Source organism: Artemia franciscana, chromosome 4 (assembly GCF_032884065.1).
Source record: "Artemia franciscana chromosome 4, ASM3288406v1, whole genome shotgun sequence".
NCBI classification, from domain to species: domain Eukaryota; kingdom Metazoa; phylum Arthropoda; class Branchiopoda; order Anostraca; family Artemiidae; genus Artemia; species Artemia franciscana.
The window spans coordinates 33,608,402-33,625,680 of NC_088866.1; the positions used below are offsets into that span (position 1 = coordinate 33,608,402).

At 37.6% G+C, this 17,279-nt stretch overlaps 1 protein-coding gene across 5 annotated transcripts in view; it reads right to left on the reverse strand.

Moving 5' to 3' along the window:
• The window catches only part of LOC136026330 (AT-rich interactive domain-containing protein 5B-like), a 106,633-nt gene that overhangs the window by 48,865 nt on the left and 40,489 nt on the right, over window positions 1-17,279 (reverse strand). For all 5 annotated transcript variants that reach the window (XM_065702757.1, XM_065702756.1, XM_065702754.1 and 2 more), the window contains exon 2: window positions 12,460-12,742. In XM_065702757.1, the coding sequence (XP_065558829.1) occupies window positions 12,460-12,742 (283 nt within the window). The remainder of the gene's footprint in view (window positions 1-12,459; window positions 12,743-17,279) is intronic.

Below are 17,279 nucleotides of genomic sequence, written 5' to 3' on the forward strand. Positions count from 1 at the left end.
TTTGTAAAAGAGGGAAATGAAGTGGGTATCCTAAATGGTTGTCATTACGATGTATAGCAGAAGGAATCATTGGATTTGAAACAAACTTAGTCAAGAACAAGAATAGATGTTCTACTCGAACTTATTTGGAGATCTGTGTACGAGCCTCTTTGAGGAGAAGAGGTCCCTAAAGTTTTGTCATCACGACGTCAACTACAACGATATCGGATCTCAACCAAGCTAGGTTGGTAGCAGAAGTAGTGTCCTAGTTCTGTCTTTTGGGAGTTTGTAGGTCATTATGACACCTACCAGAACAGATTGTCAGATATAAACTCAAGTCAGTGGGAAGTAAGAGCTAGAGTCTCACTTGTGCTATTTTTACAGTCCCGGTTCGATCACTGTGAATAAGAGAAGGAGAGGGTGGTAAATCCTCGGAAACAGGACATCTACCAGAATGTGTCAAATTACATTATGTAACACAAAGCATTTGGCAACATAAAAAGTACAATGTACCTTTTTGGGATCTCAACACGAGCCAACCCTTTTAGAGGCTGGATCTAAACTTAATGCGAAGTAAATATTAATGTACTAACTTTGTTTATGTGGGGTTTGAGATCAGCATACAAATATGGGAGGGGTAAGGGGTACCTATACTCTCATCTCCATTGAATCTATCTCAGAATATTATTGGGTCTAGGTCAAACTTAGTTGGAAATAACAGTTAACTTCATAGTCAACTTACAACAATTAATTTACTGAGAAATAAGAACTAAGCTATTAGGTATGCCTCTCAACGATATGCAGTAAGCCGATATCTATCGGAGGGGGGATTTCAATTCATCCTCCTAAAGAAACTACTATGCGGGTCGACAGAATTTCTTCAACACAAACTAGCCAACAGCTGGTTATAGTCTCGGGTGTCCTTGTTTTATAGAATCCATATACATAAGAAAGCTCTATTGGATCTAAATTAAGCTTGGTAAGGATTAGCATCTAGGGCTTGTGCGGTGTGTTCAGATGGTTCAAGTTCAATCGGATAGACATTATCGCTTGTGGGACTCGGGCAAGCAGTAGCATATCGGCACAGTCTGTGGAACACTTCACATGGCATTGACACTGATGATCTTAATTTGTCCTGTCTCTTCAGCTATATCGAAGTAATCATATACGCAAAATCAAGTAACCACGTTTCCCCTTACAGAGTACCACGTCACTCTTGGTTGGGAATTAAATACAAAAAAAACAAGTTTTTTCAACTGAAAGTAAGGAGTGACATCAAAACTTAAAACGCACAGAAATTACTTCGTATATGAAAGAGGCTGCTTCCTCATCAACGCCCCGCTCTTTACGCTAAAGTTTTTTACTGTTTTAGAAAGAAGAATTGAGAGAAAGAGTCAAACTTTAGCGTAAAGAGCGGGGCGTTGATGAGGAAGCAGCCTCTTTCATATACGAAGTAATTTCTGTGCGTTTTAAGTTTTGATGTCACTCCTTACTTTCAGTTGAAAAAACTTGTTTTTTTTTTGTATTTAATTTCTGAACGTTTTTGAATCAATGCATGTTTTGATTTTGGCTCTCCGCAGAGGAATAATCAAAACGAAATTTGAATATTTTTTTGGGGGGGGGCTAAATGGCTTTCTCATAATTTTGATCGAATGATTTTGAGAAAAAAAGAGCGGGGGCGAAGCCTAGTTGCCCTCCGATTTTTTGGTTAATTAAAAATGCAACTAGAGCTTTAAATTTTTTACGAATCTTTTTATTGGTAAAAGATTTACGTAGCTTATAAATTAATTTACGTAAAGAACTTTTGTATTCTCATGTTTTTATTACATATATGAGGGGATTCGCCCCATCGTCAGTACCTCGCTCTTTACACTAAAGCTTAAATTTTATCCCAATTCATTAAGAATGACCCCTGAATCACAAAAGCCGTAGAATAAATAGTTGAAATTACTAAAAATACTTTAGCGTAAAGAGCTAGGTATCATAAGGAGGTGAGCCCCTTATATGGGTAATAATTTCTGTTTGTTTTAAGTTTTATTGCTGTTCCTTACTTCAAGCTGAAAAAGCTTTTTCACATTTATTTTTATTTTTTTTTAAATAATGCTAGTAAATCCTGCTCTCCCTTCATGGAAGTTTTCTTTTCCCATGACAAATTCTCGATGGAAAGTTCCCCCAGCATATCCCCCTCTTCTCAACCCCTCCCCCCAACCAAAAAAATCCTCCTGAAAACGCCTGTATACTTCCCAATAACCATTACTATATGTAAGCACAGGTCAAAGTTTGTAACTTGTTGCCCCTCCCACGGGGACTGTGGGGGAGTAAGTCGTCCCCAAAGACATAGTTATAAGGTTTTTCGACTACGCTGAATAAAATGGCTATCTCAGAATTTTGATCCGTTGACTTTGGGAAAATAATTAGCGTGGGAGGGGGCCTAGGTGCCCTCCAATTTTTTTGGTCACTTAAAAAGGGCACTAGAACTTTTCATTTCCGTTAGAATGAGCCCTCTTGCAACATTCTAGGACAACTGGGTCGATACGATCACCCCTGGGGAAAAAAAACAAATAAACAAATAAACACGCATCCGTGATCTGCCTTCTGGCAAAAAATGCAAAATTCCACATTTTTGTAGATAGGAGCTCGAAACTTCTACAATAGGGTTCTCTGATACGCTGAATCTGATGGTGTGATTTTCGTTAAGATTCTATGACTTTTAGGGGGTGTTTCCCCCTATTTTCTAAAATAACGCAAATTTTCTCAGGCTCGTAACTTTTGATGGGTAAAACTAAACTTGATGAAACTTATATATTTAAAACCAGCATTAAAATGCGATTCTTTTGATATAGCTATTGGTATCAAAATTCCATTTTTTAGAGTTTTGGTTACTATTGAGCCGGGTCGCTCCTTACTACAGTTCGTTACCACGAACTGTTTGACTAGTCAATATTTCTGCCACAATTGAACTTTATCTTGCAGACCCTAATTCCGCTTTAGACACATTTAAAGCTTAATTTTGTGTCTAAATAAGGTTTCCACGAGAATATAAATTACAAGTCGACATACCAGCTTGAAATTAAAGCTTTGGGGGATCAGAGATGTGTTCCTGGGAGGGAGAAGGATGATGATATCCAGCAGTCCATTTGAGGTCAAAATCAAGTCTTGACTTACCTACCTATTAGAGTATTTCTTGACATTATTCCCCAAGGTCAAATCCCATGAAGACTAGTGTGTCCTATATCGTCAATAACTTTGATAGACATGATCTTTCATTAATCAGAATGCCCAATATTATGATAATTGGATTTAGCTTGCTGACAAGAAAGTATTCTGGCAAGACAGGAAAGCAGTTTTTGGCTCAAGAACGTTTCTTTGTGCTTCTAGTGCAATTTAGAGCTCAATTAAAAATAGGATCAAAACTTTGCCATAACCAGATGTTTTTGCGCAATTGTTTCTATGTTTAGTTTATTCACGAAATCTTTATTTTCTGAAGATTGTTGCCTATGAGAAGAGAATTTAAAGTTTTATGTCTGAATTTATAGAATGTAAGAAAAGAACAAGAGCTAAGAGCTCATATGACACTTGTGACGAGGCGAGAAGAGCTAAGAGCCAAGAGATCATATGGTATGAGCTCTAACAAAATTCTATGAATCAATAGATTGATTTAAAAAGGAAAATAAGAGGCTTAATGCCGGTCAGGATTTAAAATAAGAGCTCTGAGTCACGATGTCCTTCTAAATATCAAAATTCATTAAGATCCGATCACCCACTCGTAAGTTATAAATGCCTCATTTTTTCTAATTTTCCTCTCCCTTTAGCCCCCCAGATGGTCGAATCTGGGAAAACGACTTTATCAAGTCAAATTGTGCAGCTCCCTGACACGCCTACCAATTTTCATCGTCCTAGCACGTCCAGAAGCACCAAACTCGCCAAATTACTGAACACCTCCCCCCAACTCCTCCAAAGAGAACGAATCCAGTACGATTCTGTCAATCACGTATCAAGGACATTTGTTTAATCTATCCACCAAGCTTCATCCCGATTCCTCCACTCCAAGTGTTTTTCCAAGATTTCCCCCTCCAACTCCCCCCAATATCAAAAGATCTGGTCGGGATTTGACATAAGAGCTCTGAGACATGAATTCCTTCTAAAAATCAAATTTCATTAAGATCCGATCATCAGTTCGCAAGATAAAAATACCCCAATTTTCACATTTTCCAAGAATTCCGGTTTCCCCCTCCAACTCTCCCCAATGTCACAGGATTTGGTCGGAATTTAGAATTAGAACTTTAAAGCACAAGATCCTTCTAAATATCAATGTCATTAAGATCTGGTCACCCTTTCGTAAGTTACAAATACCTCAATTTTCAAAATTACCCCCCCCCCCAATTCCACCAAAGAGAGCAGATCCGGTCCGGTTATGTCAGTCACGTATCTTAGACGGGTTTCTATTCTTCCCATGCATTTTCATCCAGATCTCGCCGCTTTAAGTATTTTCTAAGATTTCCGGCCCCCCTCAACCGCCCCCCCCCCAATTACGCTTGATCCGGTTGAGATTTAAAATAAGACATCTGAGTTACGAGGTCCTTCTAAATATGAAGTGTCATGAAGATCCGATCACTCCTTCGCAAGTTAAAAACACGCAATTTTTTCTTATTTTTCAGAATTAACCCTCCCCCCCCCCCAATAGAGCGGATCCGTTCCAATTATGTAAATCACGTATGTAAGACTTCTGCTTATTTTTCCCACCAAATTTCATCCCGATCCCTCCACTCTAAGTGTTTTCCAAGTTTTAGGTTTCCCCCTCCCAACTCCCCCCCCCCAATGTCACCAGATCCGGTCGGGTTTAAAATAAGAGCTCTGAGACAAGATATCCTTCTAAATATCAATTTTCATTGAGATCCGATCACCCGTTCATAAGTTAAAAATACCTCATTTTTTAATTTTTCAGAATTACCCCCCCCCCCCAACCACCCTAAAGAGAGCGGATCTGTTCCGGTTATGTCAATCATGTATCTAGGACTTGTGCTTATTTTTCCCACCAAGTTTCATCCCGATCCCTCCACTCTAAGTGTTTTCCAAGATTTTAGGTTTCCCCCTCCCATATCCCCCCCGATGTTACCAGATCCTGTCGGGATTTAAAATAACAGCTCTGAGACACGATATCCTTCCAAACATCAAATTTCATTAAGATCTCATCGACAGTTCGGATTAAAAATACTTCAATTTTTCTATTTTTTCGAATTAACCAGCCCCCACTCCCCCCCCCAGATGGTCAAATTGGGAAAACGACTATTTTTAATTTAAGCTGCTCCCGTCCCTGATATGCCTGCCAAATTTCATCGTCCTAGCTTACCTGGAAGTGCCTAAAGTAGCAAAACCGGGACCGACAGACCGACAGAATTGGCGATTGTTATATGTCACTTGGTTAATATCAAGTGCCATAAAAATCAAAATTCTATTGAAATGCCATATTCACTCTATCCTTATAATATTTATTCAAAATCACCAGAAAATTTAATTTTTCGGGAATTAATATTGCTAGGAATTCAAATTTTCGGTTCGACTTCAACGGGTCTTCATAACCAAATTTGATGAGTTGAATCTCCGACTTTTTTCGCCTGTGGTATTGGGCATTGGTACTTTTTGTTACAAAGGTTTAGGACAAAACCCTTACAGCAAAAAAAAGTTGGGAGAAAAGTTGGGCTTCAAATCCATACGAAATTCTAATATTGTGACGGTGAACGATTAGGACGGAAAAAGCTGCCGGGTTTTTCCGATTTAGTACTTGAACCGTGAGATTTTCGTGGCACCAAATGGCTAACAAAAATTCCACTGAATACGAAACGCCCTCTATGGATATTCTAGAAAAACTGCCGATGGTTAATGAATTATAAAAGAGTTAGTAGACACACAGGATGAGAAGTATAGACCAGTATATTCCTTAGCAGGATTGCCACCACCGTCAGTTCCTGAAGCGCTAAAATTGCCCAAATTTACGTGCAACACAGCGATTTTTGGTGTTGCAATCAAGAAACTGACCAAAGTAAGTTTCGTGCTATTTGAGCACTATTTTGGCCGCCCTGAGCACGTGCTACAGTGCTATAACTAATAAAATAGTGCTCATTACGCACTTTCGTGCTATAGGTAGCAACCCTGTCCTTAGTCTGCTATCAGAGACAATAGTCTAGCGTTGCTTGTTGTACACAGCCATAACCCTTCAGTTTGTTATATTTTTTTATCAGTTTTTTTTCCCCAGAGCTACTTTACATGGAAGGGGTGGTCGTAAGGACTTCGGGGGGGTGGAGCTCATTCGATTGGGCACTTGCAAAAAATAGTATTTTCGTATTGTCAAACTCATTACAAATTATAAGCATCATAAGTCACGAGTTTAATCAGTTTGGGGAAATAAGAATCGCCATCAAGGAGGCTTCATAAGTCACGAGTTTAATCAGTTTGGGGAAATAAGAATCGCCATCAAGGAGGCACACTCGTGCCTCTTTAAAGAGGCGAACCACGACAATGTTAAGCGATCTTCGGTTCCAGTTTCCTTCATGGGGAAAATCTGGCCGAAAGTTTCGACCACCCAACCCCACCCCCCTTTAACGTTGTCCGATCGGGCTGAAATTCACAAGTTAAGGTCCCCTAGGGCCCAGGAGCTTATCCGCGAAATTTCAGCTCGATCCGATAACTCCTTCCCTGTTTTCCAGAAACCACGCATAGCCACTTAATGTTCATATTCTCCTTTTGTTTTTTTTTCTGCCACGCCTACAGGTCACAGCCGACATCGGATCTGGGTGTACGAAGACTCATTCGGCGCGGAATTCTCCGAGTAATTTTCCTGGAAAGTTTCGTCGGAAAATCTTAACCCCCCGATTTTCTAACTTAGAAAAACCCATTTCCCCATAAGAGCCCATGTTAATTTTTGAAATTCTTAAAAGTTATTTAAAAGTTATATTTATACACATGCAGGTATTTCGACTTCAAACATGCCCGGTTAGCTCAGTCGGTAGAGCGTGGGACTTTTAATCCTAAGGTCAAGGGTTCAAGTCCCTTATCGGGCGGTTTTTTGTCACAAAATATGAAAAAAACTTCGTTTTCTTAAAGAGTCAAAGAGGCTGCGTCCCAAAGTCGAACCTTAAAACGTACAGGAATTAGGAGAGGCAGTTGGGGGGCTGCCGCCCCCAAACCCCCCGCTTTTAAAGACTCTTTTGTACAGGTTTTTTTGTTGTGGGGGCTGCCACCCCCCTAACCCCCCGCTCTTGGCTTCGGAAAGGCCCTCTTTTAATTAACAAAACAAAAAACCTGTACAAAAGAGTCTTTAAAAGCGGGGGGTTTGGGGGGAGGTAGCCCCCCAACTGCCTCTCCTAATTCCTGTACGTTTTAAGGTTCGACTTTGGGACGCAGCCTCTTTAACTCTTTAAGAAAACGAAGTTTTTTTCATATAATTTTTTAATAATAAAATGAAAAATGTTCTAACTGAAAGTAAGGAGCAAAATTAAAACAAAAAAGAAATTACTCTGTATATGATGAGGTTTGCTCCTCCTACATCCCACACTCTTTACGTTAATATCTTAAAAGTTCTTTGAAGATATGTTTCATTCAAGCCTAACGGATCTTGTGTTTGAGCAGCCTTTCTTATAGAATTGTAACAAAAAGTCAGACTTCAACGTAAAGAGCGAGGAATGAGGAAGGGGCATCCCTCTTCATATACAGAATAAGTTCAGTTCGTTTTAAGTTTCAATTTGCTCCTTACGCAAACAATTGAAAGAAAAACTTGTTCGTTTTTTATTTAATTTCTGACCATTTTTCAAATCATGTCAGGAAATCCCCCCGTGTAAAATTTCCCCTGGAAGACTCCCCGAAAAATTCTCCTCGTGAACGCCCCCCCCTCCGCAAAAAATTCCACCCAGAATTTTTTTTATAAATTTTCCAATAACAAATACTGTATATAAACGACGGGGCAAATTCCATAGCTTACATCCCTTTCTCCAGGGGATGTCATCCTCAGAGGTAATAGTTATTGGACCTTTTAACTATGCTGAATCAAACTTCCATTGCAAATTTTGATTAGATGTCTTTGGAGAAAAAAGAGGTGTTGGAGGGGGGCTAGTTCTCCTCTAAAATTTTTAGTCACTTAAAAGGTGCACTAGAGCTTTTGATTTCCGTCCAAAAGAGTCCTATTTCAATCTTCTAGGACCATTGGTTCGACACTATCACCCCTGGAAAAAAAATAAACACATCCATGATCTTTCTTCTGGAAAAAAATACAAAATTCCATATTTTTGTAGATAGGAGCTTATAACCTTTACAGTAGAGCTCTCTAATAAGCTGGATCTGATGGTAAAATTTCATTAAGTTTACTTGACTTTTTGGGGGTGCTTTGCTCCATTTTGGAAAATAAGCCAAAATTTCTTAGGTTCGTAGCTTTTGATGGGTAACATTAAACTTAATAATTTTTTTTTATTTTTGGAATCAGCATACAAATTCAATTCTTTTGATGTATTGAGTGTTATCAAAATTCCTTTTTAAGAGTTTTGATTCTTATCGGGCCGAATCGAGCCACTTCGTTACCACAAACTTTTTGATAGTAGAAAATGTGCAAATATGCATAAAAACACAGATATTTAGACCAAAAATACAATTTTCCAGAAAAAGAAGTCAGATTTGAAGGAAACAAGCTTCTAGTTTTAGCTAAATTACATTTTAATGCATTGCAAAGCAGTTATTAGGGACCAGGAAGCTGAGAGTAAGGACAAGGCACTTCTCAACATATTTCTTTGTGAATCCCCATCCTCTATTTTTTAATTCAGAATTACACTTTTAATGCAAGTTTCAGCACTATAAAAACAGCAAAAGCTTACACTCGGTCCATTAAGGTCTTGAGCTGCAAGGATTGGGCCCCTTTCCCCTCTCGATATGGCCTTAGCCATAGCAAACTAAGAGAGCCGTGTAAAAGCTTAAATTCCCCCAATATTGGGGGAAATAATTCCTTTAATAGTCAGAAAAAAGTACATTTTGCAAAGCCCCCCCCCCAACATTTTCATGAATCAATGGCATTGAATTCCTCCTATGAAGTCTTCTGGCCCGTCAACTCTATAAGTGCCACATATGAGTGTAACACGCACGCTTACTATTGATGCACCAATTATAAACAATTGGAAAGAAAATCCTTGAAACAATTCTTTTTCAGAAGATAACAGAAATGAATATTGTAAAACTTTTCTTTCATGATATTAAGTCCCGTGTGCGTCCCTTCGTCTGATTCCCCATTTTCTATTCCAGGGAAACAAAAGGACAAGACGACAAATGATCTACAAGCATTGTCCACTGAAAGAGTTTCTAATTAATTGTATATTGTCTAATATTTAATTCTTAGTTTTTTATAATATTGATTTTTTTAAACATTTTAGGGAAATCTTTCAAGGATAAGTAAAGGGTAATATCAAGACATAGGACGAGCAGAACAAACTCATATACGTGAGTCAAACTTTAAAAATCAGAAATTATTATAAATGATTAAATGAAACCTAAATTAAGAGAAATAAAAATCAATAATCACGTCAAAAGGAAAACGTGCAGATACTACTATGAATAAGTTGATGAAACTGTGTTTTGGCTTGTCCTAGGTTTAAACATGGTTCTTTACATTTCTTTGAAAAACTTCTTTCTTGGAAATCGTATTTTCAATTTATATTTGCTCGTTTTTAACTGCCATAGTTTTATTATAGTCTAATATAAAGAATATTTGTAATTTTTTTCTTTTTAGTTTTTCTCCGAAAAAATTAAAATGTTGGATTGTTATCTTAATTTTCTATAAATGTATAAAATTGAATATAGTCAAAATTTTCGGCAATAGCAATTTTTCCCGCAAATGTTATTAAGGTGGTTACATGTTATAGCGACCATACTTTGTTCTTGATCTGTAATGAAACCAGTTTTCTGTGTCCGCTCGAGATAATCAGTTTAGCCTGAGCAAGATAAACGGTATCCATTCAGGTACAGTAACCGAAAGTCTAAAAAACAGAATTTTTATAAAAATAGTTACATCAAAAGAATCGCATTTTAATGCTGATTTTAAATACATAAGTTTCATTAAGTTTAGACTTACTCATCAAAAGTTACGAGCCTGAGCAGATTTGCCTTATTTAGAAAATAGGGGGAAACACCCCTTAAAAGTAATTTTAACGAAAATAGCACCATCAGATTCAGCATATCAGAGAACCATACAGTAGAAGTGTCAGGATCCTATAAATAAAAATGTGGAATTTTGCATTTTTTGCCACAAGACAGATCACGGATGCGCGTTTATTTGTTTATTTTTTTGTTTTTGTTTTTTTTCCCCAAGGGTGATCGTATCGACTCAGTGATCCAAGACTGTCGTGAGAGGGCTCATTCTAACGGAAATTAAAAGTTCTAGTGCCCTTTTTCAATGACAAAAAAAAGGAGGGCACCTAGGCCCCCTCCCATGCTCATTTTTCCCCAAAGTGACCGGATCAAAATTCTGAGATAGCCATTTTTTTCAGCACAGTCAAAAAACCTAATAACTATATCTTTGGGGACAATTTACTCCCCCACAGTCCCCGTGGAACCGACTGCAAGTTACAAACTTTGACCAGTTTTTGCATATAGTATTGGTTCTTGGGAAATGTACACACGCTTTCAGGGGGATTTTTCGGTTGGGGGAAGGTTTGAGGGGAGGAGGTTATGCGGGGGGAACTTCCCATGAAGGAATTTGTCATGGGAGAAGAGAATTTCCATGAAGGGGTGCAGGATTTTTTAGCATTTTTTTAAATAACAATGAAAAATAAATATGAAAAAGTTTTTTCAACTAAAAGGAAGGAGTAGCATTAAGACTTAAAACGAACAGAAATTTTTACGCATATGAGGGGTTCACCTACTCCTAATACCTCGCTCTTTACGCTAAAGTGATTGTATTAATTCCTACTATTTATTCGACGGGCTTGGTGATTCAGGGGTCATTTTTAAGGAATTGGGACAAAATTTAAGCTTTAGTGTAAAGAGCGAGGTACTGACGAGAGGGTGAATTCCCTCATATACGTAATAAAAACATACGAATATAGAAGTTCGTTACGTAAGTTAATTCATAAGTTACGTATTTTTACTAATAAAAACGTTCGTAAAAAATTAAAAGTTCTAGTTGCCTTTTTAAATAATCAAAAAATTGGAGGTTAACTAGGCCTACTCCCCCACTCCTTTTTTCTCAAAATCGTCCGAACAAAACTATGAAAAAGGCATTTAGCCATAAAAATAAATTAATATGCAAATTTCGTTTTAATTATTCATGTGCGGAGAGCCAAAATCAAAACATGCATTAATTCAAAAACGTTCAGAAATTAAATAAAGAAAACAATTTTTTTAACTGAAAGTAAGGAGCAATATTAAAACTTGAAACGAACAGAAATTACTCCTTATATGAAAGGGGCTGCTCCCTCCTCAACGCTAACGTTCTTACGCTAACGTTTTTTACTGTTTTAAAAACTAGAGTTGAGAGATAGAGTCAAACTTCAGCGTAAAGAGCGGGGCGTTGCCCCTTTCAGCCCCTTTCATATACGGAGTAATCTCTGTTCGTTTCAATTTTCAATATTGTCCCTTACTTTCAGTTAAAAAAAACTTTTTTTTATTTAATATTACTTAAGTATTATATTTTCCCCATATATTGGTATATTCCATTGTGATTAACCTAACTTCCCTTTTCTGGTGTGGTCGCTATAAACGTAAGTACAGTTACCAATTTTCGACGCAGAATGTTGGGGGGATGAGGAGGGGGATTATTGTTCAAATGGGTTGAAAATCTGCGTGATTGTTGGTTTTCTACGGGACTTCCTCGTGTTTGTTGGACACCCCTTGTCTTTGTATAGTCATTGCACAGTTGGGATCGAGCCCCTGTCTCCTCCAACTCGGAGTATCCTTGTACCGAATCACGGTTTAGCTTATTTTGCAATGGGTCTGAACTTAGCTCATATTTGCACGAAATAACACAAATTATGTGGCTTGGACTTGGATCATTTTTGCACCGAGGCCAGACTAAGCTTGCCTTATGCTAAATTAGTCTGTAGTCATGCTACAAAATTATGTAGCTTGGACTAGACTTATTTTTTTTTTTTTTTACATCAGATCAGACAGCAGCTTTGACCAAACTCCTTTTGAACGGGCTTAACTTGGATCATTTGCATAATTTAGAGCCCTTGTCTCTGTAGTGGCGTGGGTTATATTTGTAGGCAGTTTCTGGAACTTCGGTAATTTTGAGTAAAATGGTTATTTCAAGATTTTGATCTGATCAAATAGCGGTAACGGGGGTACGCGAGAAAAAAAGATGCACGAGATTGCAACGACATTGCCTATTAAAACCACGAAACTCAGAAAACTATAGAAAGGCCTAAGGATAGATCTGAGATAAATAGTAACCACAGAAATATCATAAACAAGATATCTTCAATAACAATAATAGGAAAATAATATTACCTGGCCATGGATTAAAGTCCGTCCTTCAGAAGTATGCTCTGGTAAAAAATAAAGTTTAATACTTGAAAAATTTCCGTTTTGAATTCGGTCATACCAGCACAATTGAAGTTCAGCAATAGCTGCTGTCTCTTCTTCTGGCCATATTTTCACAAGTATAAATTCACCTAGCAATACAACCTCCAATTTGCCAGACCTTTTAAACTTGAATCCCTTATAGAAGGTGTATTGGCCTTGTTGACTCAAAGAAGGTCCGAAAAATTCTACATTGCCATTTATCTTCATCCTGAAATTAATAAATACGTACTTTTAGCTTAGAAGGAAGAAATATAAATCAATATTGATAACACCTCACATCACAAGAAAAGGTCTGCAGAACAGCGCGCCCCTCATCTTACTTTATTTAAATTTTCACTCACTTTCATGAATTCCTACTTGCTTTCGGTCTTTGTAAGGCCTCTTCCTACCCCATTACCGAACGTCTTCACAAAGCATTCCAGAAATTCACTAAGTCGTTCATATAAGTTAATAAAGGCTTCTGCTGACTTTCTTAAAGCCCTTTATCACCACAGTTGGGTATAATCCTTCCCCAAATCATTCTCTTCGGGGCTCCACTCCTTAATGTCTCCCTCCCAGGAAGTTCCTGCTTGATTTAAAGCATTTTCAGGCCTCTTACCACCTCATTCAAAAACGTTCTCCGATATATGAAGGAAATCCACTAAATCGTTCATTAAATTAATAAAAACATTTCATAAAGCTCCTTATGGTGTTTGAAAGTAGCACAGTTGTGCATGCTCCAACTCCATCCTACTCTCTTCACGGCTCCACACTTTACTCCCTCCCAGGAATTTTTTACTTGATTTAAAAATTTTAAGGCCTCTTCTCATCCTATTTGAGGATATCTCCTTACATGGCGTTAATGGCATTCAATAATTCGTAAATAAAGTTGTCAAAATCTTGTGATAACTTTCTTAAAACACCCTAGGGTATTTGAGACCAACGAAGTTGTGCATGCTCTTCCTTCACTCCCTACTCTTCAGGGATCCACTCTTTAATATCTCACTTGAAGTTCCTACTTGACTTAAATCATTTTAAGGCCTCTTTGCGCCTCATTCAAGGACATCTCAAACGGCGTTCATGACATATATAGCTAATTCATAAGTAAGGGAAATCCTATGTTAACTTTCTTGAAGTGCTTAATGGTGCTTCAGACCAATGCAGGTGTACATACTCCTCCCCCACCCAACTTTCTTCAAAATTTTACTCCTTATTCCCTACCATGAAACCTACTTTATTTAAACCATTATCAGGCATCTTCCCGCCTCGTTCGAGACAACACAAGGCATTAATGCACAGCATTAAGTCGTTCATAAACTGAAAAGAGTCAAGAGTTTACAGTTAACTTTCTTAAAACACTTAATTGTGCCCCAAAAGGAGTCAGACTGGGCTTAATTTTGTCTATTAAGTCAATATAGTGGAGAAATTAATAGAGGAGAAACAAGGACGGATTTCAGAATGAATATAAAAAAAAGAATATATTGAAGCTGAATAATTGCCTTTTATTTAATGTAAGTGAACTGAACGCACATAACCTTCAAGAAAATAATATTCCTTTTCATAGACTATTTAAATTGTTTGCATTAAAAATTTGAACTGTTGGCTAAAAAAAAATCCATAAAGTCAAAAAGCCAAAACCGTTATCTCAAATCTCGATCATTTCTTTTAACAGTTCCACGACAGGTTGCAAGGCCAATATTTCCCAATAATCTAGCAGGGGGAGGGTAGACATTTAAGCAAGAATTTGTTTGGGTGAGGGGCAATATTTTTGTGGGAGATTAACTCTTTGAAACATCGTGTGAAACCTATAAAAATATACAAACAACATTTTTTAAAATGGCAAAATATTAGGGAAAGGTTCATGTCCCGGGAACCTCTTCCCTGTGTGAGCGTCTGAGGCAAGACATATACATAGACCTAAAATTCCTTATCATTGTTAAAACTGACATTTTGCAAGGCTTTCAGACCGTTTTAAATAGCTAGTCATGTGCATGCCCCCCCCCCAGTTAAGTGCACATGATTGCTCTTCAGACATATATTTGCCAAAAATCCTATAGATTGGAAACTATTCTAATGATTTGAATTCTATTCACATCCCCCCTCTCCTGCTGTAAAGTGATAACCCGCTAACTAATGAACTTGTGCAATTATTGCTGTCACTTAAATGTAACACATGCTCGTATAAAATGTCTGTCCCATCATACACCTTAGCAAAAACTTCCATCAAAGGATTATGCATACAAGCGCGTAATAACAAATAGAATAAAACTTAGATTGTTGGCATTTCATACATGGCAATACGAAGTTATCTCCATAAAAGATTACTAATCTTGAAAGTATAGTTTGAATAATGCCAACAAGTCCAATTCCGATAGGAAGTGATGTTACGTATGAGTAATTTCCCATCTGCTGCGGTACATACATTTTCAGTACATTCAAATGATGAAAACGCAATAACTTTGATAATTTAGCAGTGAATCAATCATTTCTAAGGGTTAAGTTAGCCAAAAATACCAAGATGAGAAAGGTTTTAAAAACAGGTGTCTCCTGAAAAGTTTAATTTTTTTAAGTTGTTGCAGAAATTTGCGCCTTCTGGGTATTTCTGGTCTTATAAGGGGGAGAGAGAAAAACTGATCGACATCCCCCAGGGCTAAAATAGAACTTTCGTGCTATTTTAGCAACCCTGAGCACATGCTACAGTGCTAAGCCTAATAAAATAGTGCTAATCTAGTACTTTCGTGCTATTGGTGGCAACCCAGTCCTTAATCTGCTATTAGAGACAATACACTAGCGTTACCTATTGTACACAGCCATAACCCTTCAATATTTTATCTGTTTATTTATCTATTTTCCCCATAGCTACTTTATATGGAAAGGGTGGTTGGTGAGACTTTGGGAGGAAGTCATTCGATTGGGTACTTGCGAAAAATAGTATTCTCCCATTGCCAAACCCATTTCAAATTCTAAGCATCATAAATCACGATTTTAATAAGTTTCACTTAGTTTAATAAGTTTCACAATTTCTGGTCATCTAAGGGGGAGGGTGAAAAATTCGGATCTACATCCCTCAGGGATAAAATAGAAATTTCGCGTTATTCCAGCAGCCCTGAGCACGTGCTATACCTAATAAAATAGTACTAATTTAGCACTTTCGTGCTATAGGCAACTCTGTCTTTCTACATTCCCCATAAGGTGAATTATGTTGGTTCGTGATTTTTCAGCAATGCTTGCGTTCACATGTATACCTTACACACGTACCTTAAGCTAGATTTTTGGGTGGGGGGAAGAGGTCCGATGCCACAAACATAACCATGTTTCCGAAAATTCCTGGGGAGTGAATCCTTCTAACTAACTTTTTGGATGCTCTCATTCCACTACCTGTAGTAGAATTTCAAAATAAAAACTTGGCATTTCTGAGATACGAACCAAGCAAGACCTCTAGACACTACGCCCCCGCCCCCGAAGCTAGGTCAGCTGCGAGTAATCCAAAAGATGCATAGTTATAATTCATACATTTTCCAAAAGAACAAAATTTTAGGTGATTTTCGTCGAAAAATAACACGTGAGAGGATATTTTTTTTTTTTTTTTAATCTCGAGAAGGTGAAGGCACTCATTTGTACATATCAGGACTATATTTTCAAATATTTTTGAAAGCAATAAAGGGAGATAGGCTAAGTTGTATTATGTAAAAAAAAAATTAAGTTTTAAACATCCCGAGAACCAAATGAGGTACAAGAAAACAATATGAACCATTTTATGCAGTGTGATCAGTTCAGTATCACGTAGACTATAGAGTATAGACTGTGGTACATTTTTCTGCAGCTGCATCTGATATTCAGATCAATGCTTTCTGCTGTTTCTGCTGCAGAGTCTCTAAAAGATAAGGCGATTGTGAGTCTGTTTTATAGTCGCTTTTTGTCGAGAGATCTAGCTGGTCGAGGGACACGAACCTAGCTAGGTTACGGTGGGAGAGCCAGGGACGCTGGGAGGGATGAGTTGATACTTCCGAAGAATAGAAGAAGGTATGTGAATAATAATTTTTGAATGTGTAAAGACTACTTAGTGGAGGAGTAATCACTCCTTAATGTCGCATACCTGAATCCTTGTCATATAGATGCATGTCATATCCTTAGTGGAGCCTTCCCTGAAGCACGTTAGATTTCCCCTCCGAAATCAAGCTTTCGCCAAGCACAGCTTATTAAGTGAAAAAAGATTATCCAATATAGGCCTACATTATAATATATTTTGCGGACTGGACAGTTAATGTATTCTGTATTAGGAAATTTTAGGGACACAAATGTAAGCATGATCTTCACTGGGGAAGGGAACAACATTCTTATGGTGTAATAGGACATGCAGTCGATTTTTTTTTTTACATTGGAGAGGGCTCCATACTCCTTCGAAATCTGGAGTAGTGTATGCAAAAAGTTACAACGGCTAAATGGCTATGGACAGCCGTGCTTTTTTTTTCTTTCAAACAGTTGAATAATTTCGGAATTAAAAAAAGAAAAGGGTTTAGTGGGTTGTAATAACTCTGGTGCATTTAGGGCTGTTCTTCTAGTGCGTGAAAGAAAGAAAATTACGGTACTTTCTTTTGATTAAAAGTGAGGCATTGTCTTCAAACTACATAGATTATCATATTAATTCAGTTTTTGCACATACCCGCTCAGGGTTAGTTTCTAGGACCGAATCAAATCACAGATTTTTATCTCATTTCTTCAGAAGCCATGCTATGTGTGCATAAATTGCTAAATCGGCGTCAAAA